The sequence below is a fragment of the Lygodium microphyllum genome, chromosome 8 (assembly GCF_053477565.2).
Source record: "Lygodium microphyllum isolate KBCC chromosome 8, Lygodium_microphyllum_v1.1.10, whole genome shotgun sequence".
NCBI lineage: Eukaryota > Viridiplantae > Streptophyta > Polypodiopsida > Schizaeales > Lygodiaceae > Lygodium > Lygodium microphyllum.
Window position 1 is genome coordinate 85,060,621 of NC_141142.1, and position 19,496 is coordinate 85,080,116.

The window sequence follows — 19,496 nt, forward strand, 5'->3', positions numbered from 1 at the left end:
ATGTACACATTCACCTAGACTCTACACAAAACCTAAAATATTTTACTAGGTATATAAGAGGATTCTCCTTTTCCAATAAAAGATGTGTTTGTATGCCATCTAATATGGGATGGCTAGATATGTGACAAAAAAGTCAAAGTATAGTAGCCCAAGTCTAATGTAGAAATAACATTTAAAAAGTCATCATCAGGACATGATCAAATCACAAAGTTGGTGGGACTTACACATAGTAGTATATAAGTATTGCTAGCTAGACTTCAATGTAAAATAGCCGTAATTATATATCATGGAATTCATGGGATCATCCCTCAATAAAAGAAAATAGTGGGTGATTATCAATTGAATAAGTCAAAGTCTTTAGTGAGGTAAGTAACAATAAGAAAATCTTTTAGTGTCTCCTCACTATTCGATCCTAACAATGGCTTTGATGTCATGTGCCTATTCTACATGATGCTTAATAGAGAAATCTTATTGCATACGAATATATGTTTTCGAATATGATGCTTTCATATAGTCAAGTAGCTTGTGTATTCACCCTTTTCATGCCATATAAAAGGGGATGTCCCAGTGTGTGGCAAAAAAGTTAAACCCCAATAGCCCAAGTCTAATATAGAAATAAAATTTGAAATGTCATCGTCACCATACCTACAAATTGCAAAATAGGTGGAGCTTGCACATGATAATACACAACTATTGCTACTTAGACTCCAATGTAAAATAGCAATCATGTAATTCATGAGAGCATCCTTCAATGACATAAAAGATTGGGTGACTATCAATTGAATAAGTAAAAGCATTTTAATGAGTTAAGTAGCAATAAGAACTTCTCACCATTCAATCCAGACGATGATTTTCATTGCATATGCCTATTCTACATGATGCTTGACATAAATTTACTCTAAAGTTCATATCATGGATTTCGAAAATGTGATGTCAATATCTCAAACCTTTTCTATCAAATGATATGACTTTGAGTTGGCAACTTCTATCAAGAAACATAGCATTTTAAGTAGACAATGGATATGTGAACTACATTTTCAAATGAGCTTTAGAACAATTGGCATCACGTGTAACTCGCACAAGAACTATGAAATTGTGTTTACCATGATTAGAGAAAAAAGATTCTACAAACAAAAATAATTTGATGCTTGGAAGGGACTCTTTGTCAATGTCAAACTTCCAAGGAGCACAACCTTTCTTTTGGATCTTTGTCACAATGATAGAACATCTATAGTCAAAGTCATCTAGGCTAATAAAGGCAAAGTGTCGTTTAGTGATTGAACCGAAATCTCAACTTTTCTATTAAATGTGCCAACAACTAGTAGATGATATTGGACTTAGCATATCAAGAGAGATGATGTTACCTTTGCAACCAACTAGTGTTTGAATTGTATGGTTAAATGAATTTTTCTTTTCAATCATTAGATGGTGTGGTTATAAGCACTTTTGCTTTTCATATGTTGTGTGCACATGTAGAGAACTTGTCTATTTAATGTTCTTACACCTACACATCGTTTTCTTTTCATGTAAAGCACTCCCATATTTACCCAAGCCTTTTGAGTAATCATACTTCTTAAACTCATAATAAGAACTTATTTTTACATTGGGGAGGAGCATAGCTCTTATTCAATGGCACTCATTCTCTTTATTCATTGCAGAGCAATAGCTAATTTTTAGGTCGTATTATAATTTAAAACTCTTTTGAGTTGGGATCAAATGTATGTTGTGCGGTAAGGCACCACACTCAAAGCCAACCATCTTAAATTATGATGATTTGAGCAGAAGTTACAATTAAAATGAGCTCGAGGAAGTTACTATATCGTCTACATCACGTGTGTTCAAGGTCTATTTATAAATATCCTTCTGTAAATTTTTCTTGGATAAAACATAACCCCATGTGATGGACACATATATTCATAAGTAACTTATCGAATATAAGTAACTTATCCGAAGAATGAAGCTTTTTACGATCGATGGCACATTTTAGTGGGATTGTGGAAATGCCGACCTCTTCAATCAAAGAGTAAGAACTCATTAGAGAGAAATTTCACGGGGTGGTTGTAGCATTAAAGAGAGAAATTTCTGATGGAGTAGCCGTGTGTACTACTTATTTCTCACGCGATATTGCACTGGGCATTGACTTGTGCAGTAGGTGTTACAAACACACACGCACGCACACACGACATATAACCGTGCCACGTTTCTAATAATCGCTGTGAGACTGACCCATTCCCTGGATCTTACACTCTCTCGGTATTCAATAGCATCCGCAAAGCAGAGCAGATCACGATGGCTAAGTCCAGTCTCACGAATCGTCCATTCAGCTACTGCCGCCGCCTCTCCGTCGCCGTAATTATCCTCCTCATCCATGTCGCCCTGGTGAGTTCATGAGATGACATTATAGCGCTAATTTGCTGCTTTTGCTCGCTCCATGACGACGATCAAAGTTAGTCCCAGATCATGTGCTTCTGTCGTAGTTTTCGCTCCTGAGAATTCCCGCCACTTGAACATGCAAATCGCTAGTTCGGTAGTGAATCATGCAACTAATCGCGTGGTAGGAGTGTGAGTGCCCTATCGTTTCTGTTACCGATGGATTATTCACCTTGCGATAGTGAATCATTCAACTTGCGTGGTAGGACTGTGTGCGCCCTCTGGAATAAGGTTGCATATAGCATAGGAGACACATGTCCCCTATTTGCAAGGGATATAAGTAATCTTTCACATAAGCCCCAAGCCTAAATAATCCAAGTTAACGATCCCAAGTCCCATGACCCCTTTATAAAGCAAGACCCCATAAGCTAGCCCCAATGCCATGACCTAATCTACTAAAAAGTCATTGAGCCTAAAATCCATTGAGTACATCATCATAGCTAGGAGAGCCATTCAATATCAATCCTAATGGCCCATCTTCTTCAAGGATGCGACCTTATATGTGTTAATACTACAATGTATACCAATATCAATATATAAAGCCCCTCAGGTAACGTACAAGGTGATAGCACATCAACCTTTTGAGAAGTCAAGAGCATGCTTTGAAAGACACATAAATTATGATGCACGATAAATGTAGACATGCCACATCCTAAGGGCCACGAACTACCCCCATTAATTGGGATGAAACTCCCTAACTAAGATGGATCTATGGGTCCACTTTATTTTTCTCAGGCCCACTTTGTATGGCATTGCTTCTCATCCCCTTTTATGGACTTTTGCAAAATTCTTACTCTTAATCCTGTGAAGATTATTTAGTGGTGCATCAAGCTTGATAAGTGTAGCTATAATTGATCAATAATTTAAAGTTGACCACCTTTTAACCTAGTTTGATATTTATAAAAACTAGGAACTAATTGTATTGTGCCATTTGTGCATCTTCTTCCATATCCTTCTAATGCATGGACATTATCAAAAGAGATAAGAAGAATCCTCTATTTCAACCTTGCATAAAGAGCAAGGTCCTAAAATAAGCATCAACATACTATGCCTACCACTATGGGAAACTTCAGCATAACTAGACTCTAAAGAAACGTATTGAACTTACAAAAATATATGGCATTCTAAGTTTCTAAGGTTTATAGTTTTGTAGTTGTTGCTTACATAGATAAGTTTCTTGTGCTTATCCAAATCATGTAAGAGTTTATGGACACATTACCCACCTTGCCTAGGATTGAGCTTAATGTTCAATTCAAAATCTTTGTTTACCATTTCGTTAGCCAATAGGGATCTACTTGGGTAAGAATATAGTACCACTCTATTATGGCATCATGTGAATTATTTCAAATAATTTATTGAAATAAAATGTCATATCTAGAAACTTTTTCTCAACATAAGAAAGTAAAACATATATAGGAAAATATTACCTAGCTAGAAACTTCTTCTCATAGGAAAAAATAGCCTATATAGGAAAATATTACTTATTTAGAAAATTTTTGTACACATGAGGAGAAAAAACCTATACATTGAATTTTTTTAAACCTAATCTATATAGGAAGAGAGCGCCCTTTTCGCTAGGTCCAAAAATCCCTAGATGTGTGTAATTTTGTTTAGTACATTAGGTAGGAAAACTCTTTTTCTCCTATCTAGACATTAGTCAAAAGTTCCTAGTGATTGATTAGTACAAGATAAGAGCGAGCTTATACTCTAGTTATAATTATGATAAACCGCACCAACAAGTTAGGGGTGAATGTGCATACTAATGAGACATGTTGTATCTAAGTTTGATGAGCTGTGTGCATTTCTTCATACGTTCTTATGACATGATGTAACCATCACCATCCTCTTAAATTGAGTTATAGCAAAAACTTTACATATTCCAGACATGTAGCATTGAATGTAAGTTGATTATGGTTAGCTTATCTTCACAACTAGAACTTACATAGATACTTTGCATGCAACTAGTTTCTCATGTTTAGCCCTTGTATTTATGATTTTGAAAATAGGTACAAGTTGGTTCATCTCAAGATGGAGGAACAAGTAACCATTTTGTACTCATCCATGGTTTAAGCCACGGGGCATGGTGTTGGTACAAAATCATAACAATTTTACAAAGCAAGGGAAACAATGTGACTGCTTTAGATCTCACATCAAATGGCATCAACAAAGCAGTAGCAGACCAAGTGACTTCTGTAGCTCAATATGTGAAGCCTTTGACAGACTTTTTACAGAACAACGTTACAAATGTTGATGAGAAGGTTTGATTTGGTTGTCAATTTCCTAGTCACTTTAATTTGCTAGAGCCCACACATTACCTTTTGAATATATATTGGATTAACCACTTCTAATGTATTTAGATTGTAATATGTCAGGTTATTCTTGTTGGACATAGCTTGGCAGGAGGTGCCATCTCTTATGCAATGGAACATTTTCCAAATAAAATAGATAAAGTAGTATTCCTTTCTGCATTTATGCCAAGGAATGGGGAAAGCTATATACCCATACAAGATTTCGAGGTACTAGACATAAGACCTATGCTTTCTACAATGTGAGAATTTATTTCATGTTTTATTGCATTTTATGACACTCATTTCATACATCAAGAGCATCATGATTATCATAGCAATGGCTATGGTAATGAATTTAGATGTGCTTATGTTGCAAATATGTAGGCATGTCATGATGGAGTAGCCATGACTAATGAAAGCATGATAGAAATTGTGAAGAAATTTTGAAAAAACTAAAAACATAATTACAATTGTTTTGATGATGATCATGGCTCTAATTCTTGTGGTGGAAATTATTGTGGTGATAATTAGAATCAAGCATAGTCATTGTGTCATATTTTATTACCATTATTTTATTGTGTGCTCGCTTGATGTTTCTCTTGGAACTTCTTGAATTTTCTAGGCTTCACAAGAATTACTCCAAAATAGGGTTATCCTATTCAATTTCGCAAATGGTTCTTCATCCGAGCCGACATCAGCTTATATTAATCTTGCAAAAGCTGCAGAATATTATTATAATAAAAGCCCAATCAAGGTAAGAATTCATTATTTGGTCCTCTAGCGAGAATCTTAGTGCATGCATAACTTGGTTAATCAATTAATTTAAATACAAATCTAAGTCAAGGTCATTATTCCTCTCATACCCCTTCTTTTTGCAACGTACATTACAAGTAAATATAAAACAAGCAATGCATGTTTTTTGTTCCATTTTGTAATAACTACCAACATCTATGTTGCCATGTAGATATATAATTAGATTTACCTACCATATAGTTTTTATGAAAAATCTCATCATGTAGATTATAAAAAAATGCAATGATTGTCTATAGTTGTGTTCCATGGTACGAAACTAAGTGGACTTGTTGTTCATCAATGTAGTCTGGATGCTCATTTATGAATGTGTGCAAAAGCATGCAACCTTCCATATCCACATTGAGACGCCCATAAAAATGCAAGATTTACTAACAAATTATCCATATCTCCAACCTTTTAAAGAGGAATAAAAAGGTAAAGTTAAATAAATTACAAAACATAATATAGTTATAGAGCATGGGTATATAGTAAAAAAATTCAACCACAAATTTGAATGCTTAGTCCTTCATATTTAAAGTCAATAGATCTTACTCTTAGGAAATTTGTGTAGTTAGAAAAAACAAAAATCTAACAAATACCCTATATTCTTGGTATTGAAAATCACTTTTGAGTAAAAGTAACTTACTAAGAACTTATTAATAACTTTTGTATTTTCTCAAGGAAATACTTTTAGGGTCTACATGACCTAGTCTCTAGCAATGTTATGCAAAGAGTGGGAATTTTATTTATGAACAACATTCAAAGTAGCTTTTTATTTTGACAATTGCATATTAACCTCATCAACAAAAACTAGTTTATCTCAAAAATAGAGTAACAATATAAATTATTGGTGTTTTTTGCAGGATATAAATCTTGCATTCACATTATTGAATCCCTCACCTTATGCACCACTCTTTGAGAACCTTACATTAACTCAGACTCGATATGGTCGTATTAAGCGATACTACATAAAGACAACCATGGACCGTGTAATTCCACCATCTCTACAAGCACAAATAGTGCAAGATAATCCCCCAAATAAAGTGTTCACTATTGAAGGTAGTGACCACTCGTCCTTTTTTTCTTATCCAGAAGTCCTTTCTATTATTCTCAATTCCATTGCCAAAAGCCAAACCTTTAAAAAATAGTATAGTCATGCAAAATGTAAGAACCAAAATTTCAAAGCTCCTTAATAGTTATGTTATCTAAGTTATAGATGATCATTGCCCTTGAAAGAAGTAAAAACACTATCCTAATAAGCATAGAGGTTTCCATGACTACTCTTAAATAAGGGTCTCTATGCCTTGATGTGTTAACAATAACAGGGCTTAAATACATATCCAGCTTGAAATCGCAATAATTCCATGTTGTATTGGATTGCATCAACCTCTCGTATGAATAGAAGGAACCTTGCAAAGGATGATGAAGGACACACAAAGAGAAGCCATCAAAAGTGAAAAGTTATACATTGAAAATATGTGTACCATAGGGAGTATGAAAGAGATGCATGCGTATATAAGAAACCCACAGGTGTACTACAATAGAATGAATTCAATCAGATGGATGTTAAGATAAAAACTAAGAAAACCTTGTGATTTTTAGTTTGTAAATATGTGGATAAATATTTTGTTGATCAAAGGTGGAGATTTAGAAATTTGAGAAAAAATTTGGGTGAATTTTAGAAAAAAATACATAAATTTTTGTCTATGTGGGCTATTTTCTGAGTTTTAAAGCCCATAAATTTAGGGTTGTGACCTTGAAAACCTCTAGAAAAAGTCATTTGCCTAAAAATAGCCTCTAATTCTACCTTGGTGTAAAAATGAAAAAAATAACATCCTCCCTTATGCAAAGTTACATCAACACAATCCTCAAATCGGATATATCTCATTGTCGAGACCTACAATGGGCCCAATATTGGCTCTAAGACATAAGCCGGGCCTTTACTACTCACCTGAAACCACCCCACATGGCCGCATGACCAGGAGCATCTAAGAACTTTGGGTTTGTTCGAGTTTGTAGTCCAATGAATGATTCTTTTCACACTCCTCAAAAGGAGTTCTTGAACATCTTGCTGTTGTATACCATGTAGAACACACACATGGATCACCCCTTAGTTGATTGTCATAGCTCCACTACAACTCTCCTACACCTCGGGGATTGGCCCCAAGATGTGCCATGAACACAAAACCATATCTGAAAAAAAGTCCACTCTTTTGATTAAATAATCAAGGAGATGATAGATAAACCTCACCAAATAACTCCGAAGGAATCGAATATCTAGACTTATGGCTTGGGATACCTCATACTCTCAACATCGGGTTATCACTCATACAAACATGTGCTATGCATTCAGGATATAATACCATGTGGTGCATCAATGCAAGTGTGAATATGATCATTGTACTCAAACAAATGTTCATTGAAAATTAGCAACGTGAAAGTGCGAAGACAATTCTTTTCATGATTTCCTTTTTTCTATAATAGTGCTTATTTGCTTAGGGCTAGCATCGAGCTTCCTCGTACTACTAGTCCCTTTAATTCTAAACAACCACAAACTCTATATAAAATGCAGCATAAAATATCAAAATTTAACGTAATTTATCACTCAACAACCCCTAATCCCTACCGTTTAAATTTTTTCTTGTGTTGATAGGTGTAGGCATGGTTTTTAATGTATTTTTCTTTATTAAAAGCTATAAACCTCACTCCAACGAAGAGATAGGGTTGAACGAAGCCTCATGCTTCAACTTCATCATATGTCCATGCACATTAATCTTCTTTTTTCTTATTTTTATGACATGATAATATTTTTTTCTATTTATTTATTAAAAATTATAAATAATTACGGATTCAAGTGTAGAGTGATTACTCTTACACAAAATGATTTTCTTAGTATGTTTCATTCCATAGAACGATGAATGCACACCAAAAACTCAAAAACTGCATATTCCCCTTAAACCATCTAGTCTCCAGTTTTGCATGTTTTGCATAAAATTATTATACGCGTGATTTTTTATGATTCTTTCAATATGACTAATCAAATAGAGGATTGGCAATTAAATCCAAGCATTACTAACCATTTCAACAAGAATCCATCATAAAACGATAAAATCTATATTTTTCTCATAAAACTACTCATTATGATGTGCATTTTTCGATGTTGGAGGCCCTCTGATGCTCTTCCATAGCTATTGATGATCCATCCAAATTTGATTTACTTCTCTGTCCACTTGTGCATAATCCTTTGACCAAAAAACATGTATATGATTCCATCCCCCTCTCTTTTACATTGATCCATGAGAATAAACCATAAGAGGAGAGAGGAGAGGGGAGAGAGAAATACTAAGATCTGATCTTCTTGTATAATGCATCATTTCGAGCATTGTTTGTCATGATGTAGAGCGAGGAATTGGAGCATCCTGCTACCGTGAGGATTCTTTCTGATGCTGATCATAAAAAAATGGCATTATTTTAAGCATCCAAAAAAACGCCCCCCCCCCCCACCCATGTTTTCATTAGTTGTGTCTTTTCATTTTACAAGCTTAAACTAACTTAAAGCTTTTGGTTTAAAAAACTATTTCACTACTTTGTGTTCACACTTTAGTCCAAGTGGTTTTTTCGCTTTCGAAAGAGCAAACATGCTTGAAATCGAGATCCATCTGGACAAATGGCTTCATGATGTCGAAATCTATAAACTTGACAACTGTGATGCACTTTTTGGCTCTTGGATCACATAGCTACTTCATAACACGAAACCTTGAGGGGATTAAATGGGAGGTCAAGTAGACTCCAATCGATGAATTGAAACTTACTTACACATAAGGTATGAGGGTAATTCCATTATTGAGTTTTAATCTTGGACATTTTGTATATCGACAAGTCCAAGCCTTCCTTCTAATATAACATCAATATGGGCTATTCGATTTTGTCTACTATTAGCTGAAAAAATGACCTCCTTAGGCTCAAATATCTTACCTTTCAAATAGAGTGGTTGCTCTAGCTTCCCAAAGGGCTCTTCTATAGAGAGATCTATGGATTTTGACTCATTTGACCCTTCCTTGTTTGGATTTTGAATGTGTCATTGCTACTACCCAGACTAGGTAGGGATTCAATCCTAGGCCCATCACAATGATGCATCCTAGAGCGGTGCACATTGCTAGATGTATTATTATGTCCTCTGGTCTCATCCACTTGGGAATTCACCATGGTATATTCACTTGGAAATCTTTTCCTTTCATCTAGCACAACAACCACACTTTTAGATATTTCAAGCCTCCAAACCCATCTTCTTTTTATCTTTGCATGGCTTGATTGGTTGCCACCATTCCTTCTATTTTTATGTTCTTTCATGTGGACCAATCTATCTCGGCTCATTTACTCAATATCATTTCCCCAAAATTAGATCCTTTAACTAGATTATGTCTTCACCATTGTAAACCCTAGGTTTCCTCTCACCTTGGCTCTCAATTATTGAGAAACCTCCACATGAGAGTATATATTAGCTATGTTTTGGGCCGTTATCTCATTAGCATAATTTTGTTTCGAAATTAGGCCACTAAGGGGTTACTTAACCACTTTGCTTCCCCTATTAGCTCTACACCTTTCCATCTAGATCGTGGCTTTGGAACATGGAATTGGTTGCACTAGGAGGCTAGGGTTCTTGGGCCTTAGGGTCTTTATAGTTAATGCCAGGATTCTCCCTAGTATAAATGTCATTTGCACCTCCAATAGAACTAACATACAATAAATATTGCCAATCCTTATGGATTTCAAGGGTGCGGAGAAAACTCCAATAGTTCTTCCAACACCTCTGAATATATATCTCATAATCATCCACTTGAACCTTTGCCTCCTTCGCTGACTTAGGGTTTCTCATCCTAACTTGGAGCTACGTTTTTATTTCCAAGCCACTAACAAAGAGTTCACCAATCACATCTTTTGGTAATTGATTGACTTTCCTTGACCAAAGCTTCAGAATGCCATCAAAGGCTCTTGTACACTCTTTGATGGATGTATATAACTCTTGCCAAATCTATATAAGTTGTCCCAAGACTTGAGTCATGTGAACCTTCTTTTCATGTTCATCTTAAAATCTATCACATAATTTCTCGAATGATTTAATTGACCCATTTTTCGGTCTCTCCCTTTAGGATACCCGAGAACACAAGCATTCCATGTAGATCGTTGAACACACTTGCAAGGCAAGTTAGGCCATATTCTTTCAAGTGTAGCATCAGATTCTCATCTAGTAGCCCATGAAACACTGCGATTTCTCTATAAGGAGGAGGGCATTTAGTCCTCATCTTTGGGATCAAGACTAAGTCTTCAAAATCTTCATATTTCTCTTGACCTAATCCCATCATCTCATGGCCCCTAATCTCTTGCATTTCCACCTTTATCGGTGTAGGAAGGTTTTGTGCTAACTGGGCCTCCCTTTCTGCTAACTCACAGAGTGGTTTAGGGAGTCCAACATGATGCAATAGGGAATCTACCTCATCACTAAGTGATGGTACTTTAGCAAGGCTATTCTCATCTGCCACCACTTTGCTAGAACCTAGGATAGGTCCCAATATAAACTTCATTGCCAACAATGGTTTCCCACACGCATAGACATCATCCATGATTTATGGATCTTAGCAATTACACTATGGTACCCAATTATTTCAAAAACTAGCATTGGATGTATTCTCGGATTAAAGTCATGCATATTAACCATTGTTATCATAATCTTTTCGTCTAAAAAGTCATAATCATTAGTGTGGATGACTGTGCCCTCTTAGCCTCACTTTTGGTTTATAATGTTTTCTCTACCTCCCATGGCTTATGAATCTCAAAAGTTGCTCCATGTGTACTTTCCCATAATGGCCCAAACTTGAGCATGGTATCACTTTCGGGGCAAAGGATAAAATAGTTATTCACATGAATAACCAAAGATCCCACTAATCCATTTAGGATGGACAAAATATCTTTCGAGTTATGGGGATTCCTTGGATTAATCATCATGTTGATAACCAAAGTATTAGGGAGCTTGCATTTAATATCCACCACTTCTTCAAGGTGGCTCCCAATTAGAAGCTAAGAAAAATAATGGATCACTTATAGCCAAGATTTGAAAGCGACCACTTATTAGCGGCTCCCAGTAAATGCACCACCTATTAGGACCTAAAATGGGCCCAACACTGGCTTTAAGGCACTAGCCGAGCCTCTACTACTCACCTAAAACCACCCTACACAGCCTCGCGACTAGGAGCACCTAAGAACTTTGCATTTGTATGAGTTTGTAGTCCAATGAATGATTCTTTTCCCACCCCTCAAAAGGAGTCCCTGAACATCTTGATGTTGTTCACTACATAGCATACACACAGGGAGCACCCCTCGATTGATCACCGCGGCTCCACTACGACTCTCATATACCTCAAGAATTGGTCCCAAGATGAACCGTAAACACAAAACACATCCAAAATAAAGTGCATTATTTTAATTAAATGATCCAAGAGATGATAGATAAATGTCACCAAATAAATCCCAAGGAATTGAATATCTAGCTATATGGCTTGGGATACCTCACACTCTTAGCATCGGGTCATTACTCATACAAACACGTGCCATGCATCCATGATATAATACCATGTGGTACATCAATGCAAGTGTGAATATGACCATCATACTCAAACAAATGTTCATTGAAAATTAGCAACATGAAAGTGCAGCAAAGACAATTCTATTCATGATTTCTCTTTTCCTATAATAGTGCTTCGTTGCTTAGGGCTAGCATCGAGCTTCCTCGTGCTAATAGTCCCTTTAATTTTAAACAACCATGAGTTGTATATAAAATACAATATGAAGCATCATAATTTAACGTACTTTATCACTCAACAACCCCCTACTCTATACCATTTAAAATTTTTGTTGTGTTGATAGATGTAGGCATGGTTTTTTATGTATTTTCCTTTATGAAAAGCCATAGAAACTCACTCTAACAAAGAGATAGGGCTGAACTAAGGCTAAGCCTAATGCTTCAACTCTATCATACATCCACACATATTAATCTTATTTTTTCTTATTTTTATGACGCAAAAACCCTAAATTTTTTCATTTTTATTTTTTTCTATTGATTTATAGAAAATTATAAATAATTATTGATTCAGGTGTAGATTAATTACTCTTATAGAGATTACTTGTTTTAGCATGTTTCATTCCATAGGAACGGTAAATGCACACCAAAAAACCAAAAACTGCATATTTTTCCTTAAACTGTCTAGTCTCGAGTTTTACATGTTTTGCATAAAATTACTATACGACTGATTTTTTATGATTCTTTCAATATGACTAATCAAACTGAAGATTAGCAATTAAATCCAAGCATTTCTAATCATTTCAAAAATGAGAATCCATCATAAAACGATAAATTAATCTGCCTTTTTCTCATAAACTGGTCATTATGATGCGTGTTTTCAATGTTGGAGGCCCTCTGACACTCTTCCATGGCCATTAATGATCCATCCAACATGAGAACAAACCATAAGAGGAGAGAGGAGAGAGAAATACTGAAATCTGATATTCTTGTATGATGCATCATTTCTAGCATTGTTTGTCACGATGGAGGGTGAGGAATTGGAGCATCATGCTGCCACGAGGATTCTTCCTAATGTTGATCATAAAAAAATGGCATTATTTTAATGATTTTGGGGCGCTGAAATAAAGATGCCCCCCCTCACATTTTCATTAGTTGTCTTTTTATAATCTTAAACAAGCTTTAAGCTTTTGGTTAAAAAAATTGTTTCACTACTTTGTGTTCACACTACTCCATCCCAAGTGATTTTTTCACTTTCGAAAGGGAAAACACGCTCGAAATTGAGATTTGTCTAGACTGATGGCTTTGTGATATTGAAATCTATAAACTTGGCCACCATGACATACTTTCTAGCTCCCAGATCACATGGCTACTTCATAACACGAAACCTTGAGAGGATTAGATGGGGGGTCAAATGGACTCCGATCAACAAACCGAGACTTGCATTAGGTTCCTAGCATCGAAATTCATCTAGGAAAACTAGACTCATTGATCTACAATCATTTCATTTTTCATCAAAATTTGGTCTTTTACAGCATCCCGAGCTCTTTGCCACTTCAAGAATACCCTACTCATTCATGCATCATTGTACCATTTGTGGTGGCAATCGTGCCACCATTTTCAATCACCCATTTGTGCCACATATGTATAGCCTCAATCTCAGGGGAGTGTTTGCTACAAGTCATTCACTTATTGTGCCATGTGTGCAAGGTCTTGATCCCCTTAGAGCACTTGCCATGCGACAATATGGCATGCCAAAAATATTAGGTACAAGTTTCATAGTTGATGACATGAATACAAGTCGCTCATTGAATGGTGCCATGTATGCAAGTAATCTTGTGCTTGTGAAATCATCAATGACTATGCACCTTCTTAAAGGCCTCCGCACATGGTTGATGATGCATTTTTTGAACCCCTAGCCTACATGCACACCAACGTTGATGATCCCAATCTAGGATACAATCTTCTATTTCCTTCTAAGGAATCCTTTGAAGTGCAAGTTTAGAGTACTTCTTGCCTAGTAAGAAATCTTGGCACTCCACCTTGTCTTATCTACTACACTCCAATATCTAGAGCATGGTAGGAAAGCTTCACACTCCACTTTCTCTTGCCTAGGGCTTGGTAAGAAAGGTTCTTTCAACATGCATAGTTAATTAATCCAATATCTAGTTTACTCTAACTTCTCTTGTGGAGTATAACTACACCCATACATCTAGCCCAGTTTGTGAGAAAATATAAATTGTATCCAAAGATGCATATGCAATTGCGATTTACCAAGAGGGTTCTGATAGGGCAAGATTCCATTTAGGACATTGTCAAATCTCAAAGAAGGTTTGTTTTTGGATGGACCCCTCCCGATGACCATCTTGTTCTTCTCTATATTAGACTTCTTCTTGAGGGTATCTACTATTTTTTATTCTAGAGGCCCTAGAAGCTCTAGATCCATTAGTGCATCAACTAATATCATCAACCACATCCTTCTAACGCATCTACATAGCATTCTGATGTGTTCCTTATGAGTTTAATTTGATGTGCTCTCAGTATAATCTTTTGTAAAATCGTATAATCACTACTTTTTTTAGACAAATGCATCTCCATAAATTGTTTTACTTGTTTTAAATATTAATACTTTTAAGCTAACGTTTTGTATTTGGTTATATTTTAAATCTGTTGCTCAAATTTTACTCATTAGACATGCATTTAATAATGTGTAAACCTGCCAATCTATTAATAATTCATGTTTCTTCAACCGAAACACTTGTTTGTCACCCTTTTTTTACTAATTTAATTGAGAGCTAGATTTTAGGAGTGGATTTTGAGCCGTGCTTAAAGCATTTAAGGTCGTTTTGGAGCAAAAAGTGTCAATGAAGTAGCAAAGCCCAAATTTTCATGAAAAATCAAACGGCGGCAAATGGCTGAGTTGGAATTTTTCTAGATGCATATTGATGTTAGGGATCCAACGCAAGTCTCGATTCTTCAATCGGAGGTTGTTTGACCCCCCATTTAATCCCCGCAAGGTTTGGCATTATAAAGTAACTACTGGATCCAAGAGCCAAAAAGTGCACGACAAAGACAAAGTTGATAGATTTTGATGCTCTGAAGCCAGCTGTCGAGAAGTATCTTGAATCCGAGTTTTTTTGCCTACTCAAAATTGAAATATCGACTTGGGGATAGTGTGAACACAAAAGATGAACCGCTTATTTTAAAGAGTTCTAACCTTAGGCTTAATAAAAGCCTCAAACTAGTCAAAAAATTTGACGAACAGGTGAGGATGCAAATTTTTTTGTGCCTCTTCCAAATCTACCCGATGACACTTCAATCTTCACAATTCTTGAGAGAGAGAGAGAGAGAGAGAGATTCTCGATCTAGACAAAGAGAGGAAGGAGATGACTGTAATTTGGCTGATTTTCATGGAGGATTAAGAAATCTGATTTTTTACTCTTTCTCTCTTCTCTCTCCTCCCTACTCTTTGCAACTGTTCATATGCATTAATTCAAGAGAGAAGGGGGAGGGTTGTGATGGCGAATATGGACCAAACAATGATGTCGAAGCAATGGAGGACGTAGGTCAGGCTAAGAGACTATGTCAACGGCAAAGAAGAACTGTCAATGGCCTCCCATCTATGAGATACGAGCCTTGGAATCACGATTTCTATGTGTAAGTGAGCGGTTCTTTTATTTTATGGAAAATGATTGAAGAAAATACTTGATTTTTCTTGTTTCTAATTTTCATGTTGCATTCTCTCTAAAATATAAAAAAAAACAAAAAAATACAATGATATAATAATTTCACGCAAAATACACAAAACTCTAAGTTGAGGTTTTTATGGAAATGATGGAATTCGGGATTTTTGTTGAGTGTTTTGGGGTCATATGGGATAAAAAAGGATATGGAAATAATGTTGAGTATCCTTGATTAGTAAGAACTCATAATGTTGAAATATCTCATTTTTATGAACAAATAAATGGAAAAAAATAGGAAAAATAAGAGAAAAATTAGTTTTTATGCCTAAAAAACTAGAAAAAAATACATTTTATATTCGTGAGCATATGACAAGGATGGAGCATAAGGATCAAGCCTCAATCAAGCCTTTTTTCCCTGTTATAGTGTGTTTTTATCAATTTGTATATTGAAAATTACATGAAAATGAGCTCTACAACTACCCAATGAATGCAAAAACTAAGTGGTTAGTTCTTGAAATTGATGAAAATTATGATCTATTTGTCTACGCACAACATATAGGACAGATTATCGTTTGAATTAAGGAAACTAGTAGCACGAAGATATTATGTGCTAATCTATAGCAACACCACACGTATGATTAGTTGAAAAATCATTGAAGGGTTGTTTTTGCACTTCAACTATCTAGTTTCTAATGATAAAATGCTTGAGCATAATGGTCATACACATTTTCATTGAGCATAACATGGTATCAAACCTGGACGCATTGCAATTGTTTGCCAAATGTTAACTACGTGGAGTGTGTAAGGAAACCCGAGCTACAGAGTAGATGAACGGTTCATTGGGGCAAGCTTGGTAAGGAAAATATCAAATCTCTTGGATCATTGAAAATATATAAGAGTGGAGATTGTTCGTGTCTTCTTTATGTTAGGGCATCTCATCGGGAGGCCAATCCTCTCAATGTAGGAGAGCTGCAGTGGGACCATGATATTTAACTAGACGGGTTGCCTCCTATGTTTATACTATATTGGTGTACTATACGAAGATCTATGGGATCTCCCTATGAGGAGTAGGGAAGTGCAATCGTTGGACTACGTTCTATTACAAATGTAATATCTCTAATAATGAGTGATTAGGATAGTGTGCCCTTGGATGCTCATGGCTGCGAGGTCATGTGGAGTTGTCTTGTTAGTGTTAAAGAGACCCAACTAATGCCTATAGCTAGTGTCGGGCCCATTCTAGGTCTCAAGAGGTGGTGCATTTTCCGGGAGTTTCCTATGAGTTGCGGTTTCTATGCCTTGGGTCGATTGGGACCTTTTCTCTAATATATGCCAAAAATTAGTGAGCCAGACTCACAAGACTGTCAAGCAGAACTCCAAAAGCAATAAAGGGCTAAACGAGCTAGATGGTGGGCCGAGATAAATAGAAGATACTCTCCACAAAGGAGTGGCCTGATATCTTTGCAAAGGTGGGGTGATAATAACCCTCGCTTGGCAGACAATCCATTAGGGGGAGGAAGCTCTAGTTCTTCCCCCCCTCCAATCAATCCCTCCACTTTGACTGGAGCTATAGTTCCAGTTGTTCAAACCCCTGTAGCAAATCCAATTGTTACCATGGCCACACAACCTATTGTTATACTTGATGGAATGGCAGATTTGCCAACTTTAGGTTTCCCCCTACCTATCTTTAATGTGTTAGTGGAAGAAGATGAGGAACTGCACATTAACGAAGTTGATGTTCAACTATTGGGTTCAAGATGAAGGGCATTTAATGATGTTTTTTAACATGACTCTCAAAGGAAGAGCTACCATATGGTATCACGACCTAGAGGCTAGAACCATAACGATCTATTTTTTGAAGCCTCTCGAAGGGATTTTTCCCTTGAAAGGGGTGGTCAATATTGGCTACATGCACTAAATGTGACACATCAAGAGCCACATGAGGATATCCAAACATATGCCAAGAAGTTAAAAGAGGTCTTTTGCAAATTGCAAGCCTCCATCCTAGTAACTGCCCAATTGCAATATTTTTTGCATGGTCTGGATTTCAACATTCAGGTGCAGTTGAGTAGTGTCACTTTGCCTAATGTGGACATTGCCATTAGACGAGCACGAGAAGTAGAATTCCAACTCCAAGAGTCCTATGCCTCTCGAACCAATCTTAATATGGGTCTAGTTTTGGGAAATAATTTGGCATTGACCAATGACAATGGAAGTCAAGGGATAGCTATGACTAAAATGTGAGAGGAAGCATGGTTCAAAATGTTCCTTTATTGCCAACTTCTCCCAGTGTGACTATGCCTATGGCTAGTTAGATGGCTCCACCAAAAGTTGGAGGCCAAGCATCAAACCCTAACATTGTTCTTGTGAGTTAGCAACTCATGCCCAATCAAATTGTTAGGCCAATGGAACGACGGATAGACGATCATGGCTATGAGTTAAGTGCATGGAATGTCCTTGGTGAAGTCAAAGTGAAGCACTACACTGGCATGATTTCTGAACACTATAGAAAAATAGCCATTGATGTTAATTTTCTTAAAACATAATAGAGTCTAATAGGAAGTAGACGCCTTGAAAAGGGTCCACCCTCAAGGTTTAGTTGTAAGTGGTGTGGCAGCTAGCACTACCCTAGAAATTTCCCAAACGTCAAATGTGATATTTGTGGGAAGTCTAGCCATTTACCTGCCACATGTTGGAGTAAGATTAGCTCTCCAACAAGGTAGTAGATAGCTAGCTCCTGTTAACCATCATGGGAAAGGGGAACATGTTGGAGTAAGATTAGCTCTCCAACAAGGCAATAGATAGCTAGGTTCTGTTAACCATCATGGGCAAAGGGAACAATCTTCAGCAAGATGGTGGACCGAAACAAATACTTTAAAGATGTAAGGCTACTGTAGAGGAGCCACGTAATGGCAGTGGAGTTAGCCTCATTTAGGCTGTACGTTAATGGCACTGAAGCTTCTAATCTACGGGCCATTACAAGAGGTCAAAAGGGTAGAGAAGGCGACAAAGGTAATGTGAAGCCTATCGATGGAAACCCTAAATAGGATGACAAAGGGATGCAAGTCCTTAAACCTGACATGGAAGGGGGACCGTTAAAACCCGTAGAGAGTAGAGTTGATGCCAAGAATGATAAAGAATTATCAAGGAGAAAGGAAAAAGCTAAAAAGGAAGCACCAAACCTAGTTCAAAGACCAAAAGAGAGAATGGTCTAGCGAAAGAAGAGAGCTCTAGCAAATTATCATGAATTTGATTTGGCAATCTCTCTTTGTGACATTAAACCAGACATGAATCTCTTACAGCTAATTAAGCTATCTCCAGGAGTGTGCAAGGAATTTATAAAGATAATGCATACTGGGTATATCGTGGAATTTTTGGGTATAGTGGGAGTAGGAGATGATTGGTGGGAGCATGTTGAAAAGCATTGCCCAAGGGTTGCAGCCTACATTGATGGAATACTAGTAGATCATGCTATCGTAGATACATCATGATCATATGTTAACATCATGAGTTTAGAATTGATGGAGAGGCTGTCTTTCACAATTCAAAAAAGACGCTTTCACAATTCTACGAATGGGTGATGACTGTTTAAGACAACCTGCAGGTTGTATTACCAAAGTCCTTGTGATTGTTTTGCGAGTGTGGATTGCACTATGGACTTTAGGGCTCTTAGGTTCGTAGGATGGCCAATCTATCAAGTATTGTTAGGAAGGCCATGGATCTTGTGATCTG

The 19,496-nt window shown here is 36.6% G+C and overlaps 1 protein-coding gene across 2 annotated transcripts; it reads left to right on the top strand.

Annotated features, from left to right (window-relative positions):
- The first annotated feature begins 2,215 nt into the window (after positions 1-2,215).
- On the top strand, positions 2,216-6,898 carry LOC148032526 (putative methylesterase 11, chloroplastic). 2 transcript variants are annotated; one of them, XM_087684118.1, is made up of 5 exons: positions 2,216-2,379; positions 4,437-4,688; positions 4,803-4,946; positions 5,341-5,472; positions 6,374-6,872. In XM_087684118.1, the coding sequence occupies exons 1-5, from the start codon at positions 2,290-2,292 to the stop codon at positions 6,656-6,658; spliced, it is 903 nt and encodes a 300-aa protein (XP_087540244.1). In that variant the 5' UTR covers positions 2,216-2,289; the 3' UTR covers positions 6,659-6,872. The 2 variants fall into 2 exon arrangements, with proteins under 2 accessions (XP_087540244.1, XP_087540243.1); XM_087684117.1 differs by lacking the exon at positions 2,216-2,379 and adding an exon at positions 2,397-2,554 and having other exon boundaries at positions 6,374-6,898.
- Positions 6,899-19,496: the final 12,598 nt, after the last annotated feature.